Raw genomic sequence first — 14,980 nt, 5'->3', positions numbered from 1 at the left:
TCTGGATGGATCTACAGCCTGTAGGCCCCTGCTTGGCTCCAATCCCTCCTCTTCTCCAACCTCACCATCTTCTGCGCCCCTGACCCCATCTCCTACCCTTTCTTCCAAGAGCCTGTGATTTCCTCTGGCTCCCTTCATCCCAAATATATTTAGCACCGGTAATGGTAAGAAACGTCTCAGTTCCATGTTTTGTTTCCCTCAATCCTAGGGAGGCCTGGGAGCGGGAAGCCGAAGGAGGGCTGATCTTGGCACTGAGTCTCAAATTAGAATTGTAAACATGTTTGGGGCCTTGTCTTCTCTCCCACTGGCTAGCCTGGCAAGTGGCTGTACCATTTCCCTCCCTTGAAATGTTTCTTATGGTGACCAGGATCCATGATAGACTTTTGGTTCCTGAAATCTGAAACCTTTGCAAACGTATTTTTCTAAGCAGATGAGGAACTTTGAAAAATTACAGCACGCCAGACGGGTTTAAACAATTCATCTGGTATGTTGAAGCTAATTAGACATGCAACATATACACTGCCATGATAAAAATGTACAGAAAGGGCATTTTACAAACAATGTGACCATAAAACCCTACATGTGATAAAAAAATGTTTAAAAAGGAACAAGGCTGTGCCAAATTTATTTTCCAAAGCCCATTATTTTGAGTGTGAAATCTGCAGAAGGAGCCAAGTCACCAAAGAGCTTGATGTTAAAGAGTGAAGGACTCAAGGGAAACACAAAATGATTAGCAGCTCGGGAGGAAGGTGTGGGCCTTCATTGGCTCTGGTTGTCCTTGGCTCTAAACTTGTGAGCTTTTCTCAACACGTGGCTTACTCTGTCGGCACCTCACCTTGCATAACTTTGGGTCTTACTTCTGCGCATGTCCTAAGATCTCAATCAACCCTCCCTCCAGGCTTGCTTTCCAGAAGACAAAGAAGTTGATTTCATATACATCAATAGAGAGGCTTGGAAGAATTAATGATATGTATTTCTAAGTCAGTTGGGACACGGTGGTATGTTATAGGTTGTAGAAGCAAGGATGCCCAATTTGTGTGTTCCCGACTTCCAGATCAAGCATTTTCTATTAGCAAACATGGCACTGGGGATATAACAGGATGACTGAGACAAGACTCTGGCTCTTAGAATTACTGCAAGGAAGTCAAGACATTTACAACAGTAATTGTAATAACTGGCAATGTTCAGTGTTGGTTTTGAACAGAAAAATCAAATCTTCCCCACTTTTTTTTCTTTTTTTAATATACTAAGGCTTAATAGGAGATGTAATACTAGGGCAGCAAGAGTGAGAGACAAAAAGAAACACAGTGAGGCAGGGAGGGAGGAGAATAAATGCAAAACCCTGCATTACTAATCTGGCCACAATTTTTAAAAAATATCACAACATGCTCAGTCTTTCTGCAAAAGTTGTGCAAGAAAACAGCACCTCAGAACAATTCTTTGGCCTCTGATTGTCAAAGTTATTTGCACAGGGTATTATTCACCTGACAACGCATTTCCTACTAGGACTTGAGCTCAAAGTATTCAGGGAAGGCTGCATGTTGGAGGTGAGGTTTTAGCTGAATTTTACATGATGAGTAGTGTTCTGGTAGATTCTGAAGGAGGGAGGCCACTCCAAGACAGCAAAAGTGCTCAGCCAAGATGGCTCCTACTAAAGGAAGAGTCGCTTTCTTCCCCTGCTACATAAGAACAAAACAGACAAAACACTCAGCAGGCCTCTCATGTGGCGGTCTGTCCTTATGACCTGGGCAGAAAGACCATTTTTACAGACAGTTTCCCATTCAAGGGTTGTAAAATCTCAACAAGGCTTTGATGTTTCAAACTAGGTTTTCAAATCTAAAGGTTTGATTTGGGGGACGAGAGAGAGTACAGTGAAGGGAAGGCCATATGAAGAGGGGCCTGTAAGATAAAACCATGTAAAAATCAATTTTTAATAGGAAATACTACTAAACACTTTCTAATCACTTCCTGCCTCTATCAGTCTACATCAAAAAGAGTATGTCATTAACACCAAAAATGATGAGCATCTGACTTTGGCTCAGGTCATGATCTCACGGTCCGTGAGTTCAAGCCCTGCGTCGGGCTCTGTGCTGACAGCTCAGAGCCTGGAGCCTGTTTCAGATTCTGTGTCTCCCTCTCTTTCTGACCCTCCTCCGTTCATGCTCTGTCTCAAAAATAAATAAACATTAAAAAAAATTGTTTTTAAATGATGACAAAAGGTGATTATAACATTTAGGAAAACAGCAAATCCAAACAACTGGAAAAACATGCTTTGATTTACAACCATTTTTCTAAATCAACCTTCCTAAAACTTGAAGTCATTAATTCAGTCTTTCAACAAGTATTTACTAAACACCAACTATATGTTAAGGATTAATCTTAGCCCTGATGTTTTATTTACAATTAAGTATTTTCCAGTCTATAATGTGGACAAGAGTGAAAGCAAGTTTAAATGCAAAGACTCAGATTATTGAAACTACTTCACCTGGGCCTTGAGATTAGTTATCTTAATACAAATAGAACCTAATTAATCTGATTCTAAATGTGCCAGTTATAGATTTCTACTGAAGACCTTGTTTTTTTAAAAAACGAAGCTCAGGAAACCTGGAACCATTTCTCCAAAAAAGACACATACTACTGATGGTTTAAAATATATATTGATGTGATTAAAAACAAAACAAAACCCATCTGTGTATAAAAACAAAAATGAAAATCACAAATTCCAATATTCACACACAGGAAAATATTCGACTAAAATATGTGGAGACACTACTGAAATTATTTTTCACTAAACTTGCCTGCTGTCTTAATAGTTTATTGCCTATAACCAACAAAACAGCAAGAAATACATCTACTGCAATACTAAAAGGACAAAAAAAAAAAAATGAGTTTCCAAAATACCAAATTCTAAAAAAAAAAAAAAAAAAATTTAATGTTTATTTATTTTTGAAGGAGCAAGAGACAGAGCGTGAGCAGGGGAGGGGCAGAGAGAGAGAGGGAGACACAGAATCTGAAGCAGGCTCCAGGCTCTGAGCTGTTACCACAGAGCCTGACCTGGGGCTCGAACTCACAAACCATGAGATCATGACCTGAACAAAAGTTGGAGGCTTAAGCGACTGAGCCACCCAGGTGCCCCAAATACCAAATTCGAATTCACTGGATTTATAGGATGGGTGAAACCTTTTCCCCCCCTAAATACTGCCTCTTTTTCATTAGAATCTGTGTTGGACCTTCTCATCGTATCCTCTGTATCTTTAATGTTGGTTTTGTATTCTATTTGCCATCCTCAACTAATTCTGCAATTTCTTCAAACCTCAAGTCTCCTTAATTTTTTTTTTTTCAGCAGGATCTAAGCTGTTGCCTACCTCTTCCGTTGAGTTTTTATATTTAATAATTTTAATTTTTTTCCTTAAGTCTCTCAAAACTTATATAACTCTACTCCCACCACATTTTCCCCCCAGGGATTGACTTAGACCTCTCCCAGCATTTTGACTTGCTAGTTAATGACAGGTGTCTAGTTCAACATGACCTGCCTCCGTGTATAAATCCAGGGTCACCACTTATACCACATTCCATGTAAAATTATACTCTGAATTGGTGCTCCTAGGAACCATTTATATCGATCAAGTGTAAGTGGTGATGCCATTTCCATGCATGCAGAATAAAGGCTGTCTCGTGGAACTGCAGAGACCCCAGGGCCCCCAGACATATAAGCCTAGCTACTTTCAAGATTTAAAAACCTCACCACAACAGATCCTGGTTTTCACGTTACAGATGAGAATTCGCTCAGAAAGGCTCTCTCGGAATCATGTGACAAAGTAAGGAGCCAAGATGCAAACATCAACCTGGGAGACTCCAAAGTGCCCTTTCTTTGCACCATCCTAACATAGACTCAATTACTCTGGGGTGGTGATTCCTGCTCTTCTGATCTTGGGTTGTCAGTGGCTTAGAACACCCCACTAAGAAGGACGCAGGAAAGGACTGGACACCAAAGTGGGCCAGAGAACTGCATCCTGCCCCATGACCGTGGACCACCCCAGCCTCAGTTGGCCATGTAGCAAGTGTTTGCCCTGTGTGCCCAGCCAGCAGTCCTAGAGCTCTCTCAGCACAAATGCACTATCCATAGTGGAGAAACTTCATTAAGAGTATGGTTCTTATGTAAATTTCTCCAAATGGTGCCTTTTTTTCAACTCATTTGAGTTTCTGGAAATAAAAGTTAATGATGCTGCTAAAACCCAACATAGAAGGGAACTACTCTTTATAGAAAAATATTTTTAAGCCTTTAAATTACATATGATGATTTCTGTCTTTTCTACAACAGGAGAGAGGAATAATTTCTAATAGTACTCAGTATCAAACCAAAAAACGGGGAACATTTTGATCAAAGGAATGGGGGCTGTCTTCCTTCTTTCCTTCCTCCCTCCCTCCCTCCCTCCCACCCTCAACACAACCAGCTATGAAATGCCAGGTCCTCAAGGAACTTATGGTCTAGTGTGATGGGGTAGAGCCAGAAAATAAGTGAATAGAGATTTTAAAAAAAGATACTTTCAGAGAGTGATCAGGGCTAAAAATGAAATAAAGCACGCAGATGCAATCCAGAAAAATGGGGCACAGCTAATTTAAACTGGGCTGCAGAGACTGCCATTTAGAAGGGGTAACCCGAAGAGTAAGAAGGCACCGGAGCCTTCCGGAAAAGCCTTCCGACGTAAGAAGCACCAGCGCAAAGCTCAGAGGAAAGGAGGAGGCTGGGCTGCTGTGTTCAACAAGTAAACAGAAGGCTGGTGGGCAGGAATGAGGCTCCACGGAGAGAGGGGTCTGGAGAAAGGTGAGGGAGGTTTGCAGGGTCAGATCAGGAAGCTCCTGCACGCCATGGTCATGGGTCCGGGTTTTGTTCGGAGCGTATGGGAAGCCCCTGGAGGGTTTTGAGCAGTAGGTGACACAGTTTGATTTACACTCTCCAAAGATCACCTAGCTTCTAGAGGGCAAGGGTAAAAGTAGGGAGAGGAGTCTGGGGACTCTCAGAGCCCAGGTGAGACATGGTGAAGGATCTGACCGGGATGACGCAGTGGGATGATGTAATGGAGAACGCGATGGATATGCGTATATTTCGAAGGTACAGCTGACAGGACTTGCTGACCCACTAAGCGTGTTACGTTAGAAGAGGGAATCAAAGCTGACTTAAGTTTTGCCTGGCCTTGTGGCTGTTTGGGGACTAATTCTCAGACGAAGGAGCAGCCAACTGCTGAGTAACTCGACTGAGGGATCTTGGGAAGTTACCCGAAAGACACTGTCCCACGACTAGAGAAAACGAGACAGGGAGTAAAGCTAATGTTCAAGTGACACATGAGGCAGTTTACCTTTGAGGAGACACAAGTCACTGCTTAGAGCCTTGCTACTTCAAGGATGGCCGGAGGACAACAGCACTGAATGAGCTGGTTGGAAATGCAGAGTGCCCCCAACACTCCAGACCCCCCGAACCAGAATCTGGTTTGTAGCAAGATCCCCAGGGGATGCGTGTACACCCGAAGGTTGGAGATGCAGAGGCACAAAGTTCAAGCTGATTGGAGACTCTATCCCTCGCTTTCAGAAATATATATAAAGGTACCATGCTTATTAGCATTAACAACCTTAAAACATAGAGACTGCCTTCACTGGGACAGCAACAAAAATACCAAAACAAAACATAAAACCTAGCTCCCATAAGCTTGCTTCAAATCGGTGTGCTTACCAGATTTCTTTCTCTTGCCAAGGGTCTTCCTTTCCTATCATTTTAGTAATTGCACACGGGAGAATGGAAATCTACACAAATCTGGTTAGCAGGCTTCAGGGTCTTGTGGCCAGGAATACTGCTCTCGAGTAATATTTTAAGGAAAACGTTACTTTCTTCAATTATAAATAGAGGTCACAGCAATTCCTGCACAGACCCCTAAATGTTTTATGATGTTTTTAATGAAAAAAAGGCAAAGACGCCAACACTTCAATATATCACACGCACCAGAGCAGCAAAAATTATAATAATAAAAAAAAAAAATCTATGTACTCAACTGTATTTTCAACTGGCAGTGAATCTACTGCGAAAGGAATCGTTTATATAGAGCTCATTTCTTACTTGGGTTGAGGGGAACCTCACTGACAAGGGCATTTCCCTCGAAATCTGGGTTTCCTTCCTGGAAAAAAGTCACCTCAGAACCGAATGCAAAAGCCATCTGTTTCAAAATTCAGTCAAGATGTTTTCTGGAGCAGTGGTGCTGATGTCTCTGTGTGCAGAAGTTATTAACCAAAGTTTGAAGAGACTTTGAATTCAAAGGTCAATTCAACAAGTATTTACTGGACACATAGAACAGTTAGGCTTTTCGATTTTTAATTATGTGCATACAGAGCTACTGAGGGGTGCTGGTTGAGAAGTTTCCACACTAACAATTTCAAAGACATAAAGGAGTGAACTTCATTGAAAACACTAACCACTGTGAAGATTTAGTCCTATTTTTGAAGCATTAAATTTATTGGGTCTTTTCCCCCCTGTTTTCAAGTATCTGAATCTGGTGATACTGCTTAAATATCCCCTCTTCATGAGAGATCTCTCCTGTCCATCCAACCAAATGGCAAATTTTTCCCCTTGTTATTCTCTCACAGAACCTATTTCTTTTCTTTCTTGGCATTTAATACATTCTCTCATTTTTTGTATCTTTTTTTTCTTTCTGTCTTCCCATGAGATCACTTCTCCTAAGAATAGGGGTGGTCCCATTTGCTCTCCAATGAATAGAAGAATGAATCCATGAAGGCGTTAATTGCCAAATCCCTTCTCTGACCCATTGGTAACCACCTCCTTATTTCAGATGCCCTAGGAAAACTCATCTTTCCTTATGACTCTTACTCATCCGCTTATTCACTTGAAACACTATGTGTATCCAGGTCCATATGTGTGTTAGGGACACTTACCTGAAAGAGAAGAAACACATTCGTTTGAGGCCTCAGATCATAAATGTCAGCTGTCCTAAGCATCCGGCAATTACGGAATACTCGTACATTTTTATTGCTCTATTGAATTTCTGATTTTTCTCACTCAACTCTGGACGTGAAAGCCAGTAGTAAACTGCGTGCCTTTACTCGGTCAGGGATCTTCATCCGTTACTAAAAGCTAAACAATTAGGTCCAGCATGTAATTCAGCAATGCCAAAACCTCCCATTAAAATTATTTGCCTTTTACTGTGTTGGCCAAATGAACAATATATTTCAAAGAAGACACTTGGAAAGATCAATCTGTTGAAAAGCACAGAAGGAACACACACCAGCATGACCATGTGGAGTGGCTCCTGATTTATACACAGACTACAGGACAGCCGCAGGCGGGCTGACTCCAAAGAGGGGCCAATCAACCAATGGGCCACAAACGGGAACCTTCCATCAAGCGAAAAGAGAAAGCAAATACCTCCATCCAAATTTGTCTCCAGCTCAAAACTTCTCAAAGCTACGTTTCAGTAGGTAAGTTGAACCAGTTCACAGGGAACAAGACAGAGAGGTTGGGAGAAATATTTAGAAAAATTACGGAAACAGTCAACATTTTGCTCCCAAGTTTAAAAAAAAAAGAAATTCTACAACAGTCTATTTGAATTCCCAGATCTAGTAGGCCTGTAAATGTAGTGAACAGAAAATCTCACGTACATTGCATAAGATTCCTATTTCAGGTTCAAATATCTATGAATTTTCTTTTAAGTTTTTTTTGTTTTTTTTTTGTTTTTTTGTTTTTTGTTTTTGTTTTGTTTTTGTTTTTTTTTTTTTTTTGAGATACAGAGACAGTGTGAGTAGGGGAGGGGAGAGAGGGAGAGGGAGAGACAGAGAATCCCAAGCAGGTTCCGCAATGTCGGTGTGGAGCCTGATGCAGGGCTCAAACTCATAAACGATGAGCTCATGACCTGAGCCAAAACCAAGAGTCGGATACTTAACCCACTGAGCCACTCAGGAGCCCTAAAAGTTAAAAGATATTTGAGAGGTGCCTGGGTGGCTCAGTCAATTAAGCATCCGACTCTTGTTTTGGGCTCAGGTCATGATCACACAGTTCGTGAGTGTGAGCCCTGTATTGGGCTCCTACTGACAATGAGAAGCCTGCTCGGGAATCTCCTTCTCCTTCTCTCTCTGGCTCTCCCCTGCTCCAGCTGCCTCTCTCTCAAAATAAATACATAAACTTAAAAAATATATACCTGTTAATTTTCTATGTGTACTTCTCATTTTAAAAGTAATAACAATCATTAAAGAAAATATGAAAGGTAGCAAATTAAAGGACACCACTCACAATTGCTAATATCACCAGAGGTCACAGATTAATGGATGCTGGTAAAAATGCATAACAAAAATAGAATTTGTCTTCTATTTGTCAATTTAATATACTTGCTTGCCAACACTACTAAAAGGAGCTTAGCGTATTGATTTAAAAAGAATGGCAACGAATACACTCAATAGAAAGGAAAGCCAAAAAAAAAAAAAAAAAAAGAAAGAAAGAAAATAAAGAAAGGAAACCTTAAGTATACTCATTTATATTCCCTAGCTTTCCACAAATTTCATCACTAAATAGTCAGGGGTCTGGAACTAGGAAAGTCTTTGAAAGGCAGTTTAGCCCATCACGCTGACCATGCTAGGATCTGTGAGCTCTCGCAAGTCTTGTATAGGGACCACCATAACAGACTTAAGTTTTGAATATTCATCCCACATGTCCATGAGTACTGGTTAGGTGGTTTGAAGAATTTACCTCTGCGAAAGGGGTAATGTCTGATTATTCTAAGTTATCCTTGGTACTAATTAGTTCAGGACTGAGACATCTGGCCACGAAGTTATGAGAAGATGTTTGCTACGGACTTTATGGAAGGTTCTGGAGAAAGCCACAGGAAGCAAGCGTCTCGCATAGTCACGTAAAGCGACAACCTTAAAACGACATCAACATCCAAGATGGTAGAGAGACGAAAAAAAAAAAATCCTACATGATGTGGTCGAATAGATGGATTTGCAAAGACTAAACCTACAAATGTGAGAAGAGCCATCTAAACGAGCCAGAGTACTAGTGAGTGTTGGCTTGCTCCTGTTTGTCAAAAATGTTCCAAGAAAGAGAAGAGTTCAGGGGCACCTGGGTGACTCAGTCAATGAAGCGTCCGAATCTTGATTTCAGCACAGGTCGTGATCTCATGGCTTCGTAAGTTCGAGCCCCGCATCGGGCTCTGTGCCGACAGCGCAGAGCCTGCTTGGGATTCTCTCTCTTCCTCTCTCTCTCTCTTTCTCTGCCCCTCTCCCCCTCACACTGTCTGCCTCTCTCAAAAATAAATTAAAAAAAAAAAAAAAAAAAAAGTGGAGCACCTGGGTGGCCCAGTCAGTTGAGTGTCTGAAAAATAATACAAAAGAGATAAGCTCAGAGAAGTTCCTGGTTCGCAAACAGAGATATGAGGGAGGGAAGTCGTTTAGCGGCTGGGTGCTGGATTTACATGACTGGAAAGGGGAATACAGTTATGGCTTTCTCACCAATGTCTCATGTTTCAGGGGCCTCAACAGAACCACCATTAATGTGAAAGTGACGTGGTTAAAGCAAGGTAACAAAGAAAATGGAGGAAATAGGTCTAGCACAGAACACTGGGTATAGTTACTGGCAGGAGAAGTTACCGGACATAAAGAGATGAGAAGCCTACTATGATTCTGAGGAAATTATACTGCCAAAGAAATCACAGAACTAGTCTGCAAGAACGTGTGTGATGATTCAGGCCCTCGATGGACACGAGGAGACACTCGATTACGAAATTGGATGATGGTCGCAATGTCTTCCTCAGATCAAACAATGGCAGATAATGGGCAAAAAGGGACCTGTCAGTGGATGGAGCCAGAGGCCCCAGAAAATAATGGTCAAGAGAGTTGTACCCAGGAAGTAGAAACATGCTAATCCTCCCATCACTGCCACCCCCCACTGCCTGGTCTAAGTGTGCCCCCAACGCCTGCGCAGGAGACTGACATTACCACTATGGACCAATTCTTTCTTTACCCAAACGGCAATTTGTTAACGCAGTTATACCATCCTTGAGTTACCACTGTATTGTGTGACTTGCGTATGGCTGTGTGTGTGTGTGTGGGGGGGGGGGTTGTGTAGATAACTTGTCTTTTATTATACAGATGCTCAGATCGGGAGCAGCCAACTCTACACCTGATGAAAACAACCAGGCATTGTCAGAGATTCTGGATTCGAGCTTGATGCGGTAAGCTGTTGGGGACTCACAAGGGTGCAGAATACCTAATTCCAAAAGAGGTGCGGGGGAGGAAGGGGTGTGTGAAAGAAGATTCAAAATAGAGGAGGCATGGCTAAAAGAGTCATTTCAATATGGAGTCGGGAGGCCCTAGTGAAAGTGGGGCTTGTGCACATCTTCCTTCGGTCTCAAGATTCTTGGAATCATTGCCGAACTCAGCTGAAAGCCAAGGCATCTGCTGCATGTTAAAATGGACGTAACTCTGTCTCCTGACTGCCAGTCCCTCAGACCTCACAATAATTGGGCACATTTGATTTTGCGGTTTGCACTCTTGTCTATTGTTGGTCAACAGGGGGTTCCCCCCCCCCCCACACCACCAAGCAATTCTCTAACACCAGTTGGGTGTCCCGCAGTGTAGCTCAATTCTGACACCGTGCACACGACATAGAATCGGGTTTCAGGAGACTGCTCCCTCACCTTTAGACATCTGTCCCAAATCCAGGTTATTGATGGATTATATCATTGGTCATTGGCAAGTGATTCAGCCTCCAGCCCCCCTCCCCTCCCCAGAGGTCAAGGGGGTGGGAATGAAAGTTCCAACCCTCCACTTCCTGGTTACTTGTCCTGGCAATCCAGGTGTGGCCCCAAAGCTCATTAACATAACAAAAGACACCTTCGTCGCTTTCCTTAGGAAATTCCAAGGGTTTTAGGAGCTCCGTGTCAAAAAATGGGATGAACCAAGTAGGTATTCATTAGAAATCACACTATCATAAGACTTTTGCTTTTTTTTTTTTTCTCTCCAGGAAAGGGAGAACGCTCTACACGTGGGTAGAGGAGTGAACTTTAGAGACTTAGCTGTCCGCCAAAATTCATCCTCCCCTCTCACGTAGCCGCCTGGATCATGTCAGCGAGCTATGTAACATCCCCCAGCCTGCCACCGCTTATGATCACTTAAGGACATCACTAATAGAACATGGGTCAAGGATAGGAGAGTACCAGGTGGAGACCTTCAAGAGAGTGGCAGTGCCTCTCTGGCCCTTCCCTTGTCCTAAGCCTCAGCGAGGACACACCCGTCAGCCAAATGTGACCTTGTCAGCCAAACGTGACCTTGCATTCCGCTGCTTTCGAGAATGCCTCAGGGCAGAGGTTCCAAAACCTTCTCACAGTTTCCTGCGGCCCACGTGGGCGAAGTAATCTTTCCACAGTGCCCCTAGACCGAAAGGAACATCCTAACGATTTCATTTGAAAGCAGTTAGGTTGGGCGGCTGGGTGGCTCAGCCAGGTACGCGTCCGACTTTGGCTCAGATCCTGATCTCATGATTCATGAGTTCGAGCCCCGCGTCGGGCTCTGCGCTGACAGCTCGGATCCTGGAGCCTGCTTTGGATTCTGTGTCTCCCTCGCGCTCTGCCCCTCCCCCCACTCCCAGTCTTTCTCTGTCTCTCCCAAAAATGAACATGAAAGAAATTAAACGCAAATAAAAGCAGTGAGGTCGACGCTGCCAGGATCGCTGCAGTCGTAGCCTCGGACATCTCCGAAGACCCGACGTCTGTCCGAGGAGATGAAGTAACACTGTGTACACCTGAGGAGTGTGATCCTGTACCCGTGAGCATCCACCGCATGCCCATGGGTGCCAGTTTTGCTTTCTCCCGGCAAGGTACCTATTTATTGGGGGATCCCAATAAACGAGACGAACGTGTAACGGGTGGCTTGCTGGTGATTGCCATGAACAAGCACCGAGAGATTTGTACTAGCCAGTCCTGTGGTGGGAGAACGCTGCTGAAACATCAACTCCTGAGATACAGTAAAACAGCTGGTGTGAAAGGACTAGAAATTACAGAGCTAATACAGAAGGCTTTGGAGAATGACTGGAAAGCTCAGAAAGAAGGTGGAAGGTTAGGCTTTGCAGGGCCTATAGGAAATCAAAGAATCACAGCATTTAAAGTAGAAAAGGCCCCCAGGGGCGCCTGGTTGGCTCAGTTGGTTAAGTGTCTGACTTCAGTTCAGGTCATGACCTCACAGTTTGGGTTTGAGCCCTGTGTCGGGATTGAAGCTGACAGCTCAGAGCCTGGAGCCTGCTTCAGATTCTGTCTCTCCCCCTCTCTCTGCCCTCCCCTGCTTACACTCTGTTTATTTTTGAGAGAGAGAGAGAGAGAGAGAGACATTAAAAAAAAATTAAAGTAGAAAAGGCCGCTATTGATACCTCTAATGTGGAAGAGAAAGCAGAAGAAATTATTGCTGAAGCTGAACCTCCTTCAGAAGTTGTTTTTATGCGGGTCTGGGTGGCTCAGTCAGTCACTTAAGCGTCCAACTTCGGCTCAGGTCACCATCCTGTGGTTTGCGGGTTTAAGCCCCGCATGGGGCTCTATGCTGAGCCCACTCTGCCCCACTCATGCTGTCTCTGTCTCAAAAATAAACGTGTAAAAAAAAAAAAAAAAAAAAAAGAAAAAAAAGAAGTGCTTTCTAAACCTGTGCTTTGGACTCCTGGAACTGCTCAAATTGGAGAGGGAATGGAAGACGCCTGGGGTGATGATGAAAACTTTGAGAGGGAAGAGAAGAATGGCGGTGCCGGCCATGAAGCTATCATGCTTAACAGTATAAAAAGGGACACTGAAATAGAAGTCTCCAATACTAGAAGCCAAGATGCCCCTGCTGTACTCTCAGACAAAAGAAATGATCGTTTCAGAACCAGCCAAGAATCCAAAGAAAATAAGAACAGAAACCATCAGTGCAAAACCAGAAAAGCCACCAAGTAAAAAGCTAGTGAAAATGAGAAAAGAGAAGAGAGCGGCTAACCGAAGCACACATAGTTGTATATTTGGTCATATAACTATTAAGAGGATGTTTATTCAGTGCTAAGAAAACCACTTAAATATGCATGTCTTCATGACCTACTGGTCATTTGAAAAGAATAACGCATATAAGTTGAGAAATATCCTTGTTCCTCTGCAACTGTAATCACTTACTGATGAGATTTGTGCCTCTGTTGACTTGGTACCTCGCTTGGTACCTCATTTCGACTGTTGCTCAATACTGGCTTTTAAAAATCACAACAATTTCTGAAAAACCAGCTTCGCAAAGACATGGCATCACCTAAAGGAACGTAGCGTGGGATCCGATGTTGAAACTGATCTGTGGTAGTTGCATTTGGGGCTGTTTTATGGCAACCATCAGCATTATTCTAACTAGTAGACTGACTAAACTCTTGGATGGCCTTCAAACATAAGAAAATGTCATGCCAAATCAGAATAAGACATGGGTTTTCCCAGTACACTATTCCCTTTTTTAGGACCTGCGTAAATGTACGAGCAACAACACTAACAAACAAGTGCCCTCTGGGATGTAACTCTCTAAAGAGCATGGCCAAGCTCCAGATGGTCTCCAGACACTTCTGGGGCTCTGATCCTTGGCCCTCTTATCAAATTGTAATTCTGGAGTGTTCCCTAGACAAATCTTGAGGAATGATTAGGAAATGAATAAATGCAAATGATTTTGAATAGCTTCTATTAATTCAGTATTTACTAAGCACCAGGTATCCATTACTTCTGCGTATTAAAATAGAAAATACACACCACCACTAGACACAGAATATATTCTTTGCAAAGTATTCTTAGGAAGAACGGATCCGCATCCATTTGACAAACTGGATCCTAATATCTCATTAAAGCAAAAATCAAATGTTCACTGTTTTCAACATTGCTCCCTGAAAAAATATTAGATTTTTTTTCTCAGTTAGACTTTTTTCTTATGGACCAGATTCATTGTCTATCTTTACTGGGTCATTCACACGTTGATCAGCCGTGTGATGTTCGGTCACTTTTCGACTCTTAAAGTTGAGTCAAAGGAGTTATTTTAAAAATAAACTTAAGTAGGGACCTAGTGATTCTGAGAGCTGAAAGGGACAGGAGCAAAATTCTTTGTTGCTTCCCTGACATATTCTTGGAAGCGTTAGGTCCTTTTTTTTGCCTCCTTCTCTCTTTCACAAGCTTAAATCATTAGCTGTGATCCAAACATGTAATGCCTGAAAGCTCTGCCTTCTGCACTCGGGGAAACTCTATCCTGTCCTTCAAGACTCAAGTATTACCTTCCCAGGATAGCCTTCCACACCACCTCCCACAAGGGCTGATCCTTCCCCTTCTTTCAGGCTGTCCCAGCACTTTGGATACACGTGCATGAATTCCTGTCTATGTACTTCTATCACAGTCCTTTTGGGATTATACAACCACTTCTGGTTGATGTGTTTATTTGGATGAGGGGTTAGCCAACTTCTTCTGTAGAGGACCTGATGGTAAATGTTTGAGACTGTGCAGGCCGTGGGGTCTCTGGAGCAACTACCAGATTCTGCCGTGGCCGTGGGAAAGCTGCCAGAGACAGTAAGCAAATGATTGGGTGTGGCTACATTTCAGTAAAGTTTGGACTGAAGGCCAAAGGGCAACAGCTTATGACCTGTGATCCAAATCTTCAAGACAGGGAGGCCCATATTGCTCAGAAAGTCTCCTAGATCATTTATCTTCCTAAAAGAGGCTAGGTCTTTACCCATTTCTCCCAATTCTGTGAGGACACCCGAACAACAAGACCCATTTTTGTCTGAGAAGTTTTGGAAAGGGTTTTACTTAACATATGGAAGTCTGCATCCAATGTCAAGTGGGTAAGCTACCTGTTCAAGAAATCACACTCAAGTGGGCACACACAGATGTGTTTTTTACTTTGGCCAATAATGTTGGCCCACACAGTGTCTTACATTTCAATTAATTGATAATATTTTTAA

The 14,980-nt window shown here is 42.8% G+C and overlaps 2 protein-coding genes across 6 annotated transcripts in view; one reads left to right on the top strand and one right to left on the bottom strand.

Moving 5' to 3' along the window:
• The window catches only part of RARB (retinoic acid receptor beta), an 876,710-nt gene that overhangs the window by 454,350 nt on the left and 407,380 nt on the right, over positions 1 to 14,980 (bottom strand). The window lies entirely within an intron of this gene.
• Positions 5,058 to 13,095, top strand: LOC123610415 (exosome complex component RRP45-like). Its single transcript, XM_045501009.1, is given in 6 exon segments — positions 5,058 to 5,113; positions 11,105 to 11,404; positions 11,697 to 12,165; positions 12,402 to 12,477; positions 12,673 to 12,877; positions 12,879 to 13,095. Coding segments are annotated over 6 exon segments (1,299 nt in total). The 3' UTR covers positions 13,072 to 13,095.

This window comes from Leopardus geoffroyi, chromosome C2, assembly GCF_018350155.1.
Source record: "Leopardus geoffroyi isolate Oge1 chromosome C2, O.geoffroyi_Oge1_pat1.0, whole genome shotgun sequence".
NCBI classification, from domain to species: Eukaryota; Metazoa; Chordata; class Mammalia; order Carnivora; family Felidae; genus Leopardus; species Leopardus geoffroyi.
This window is presented reverse-complemented; position numbering and strand designations above follow the sequence as displayed.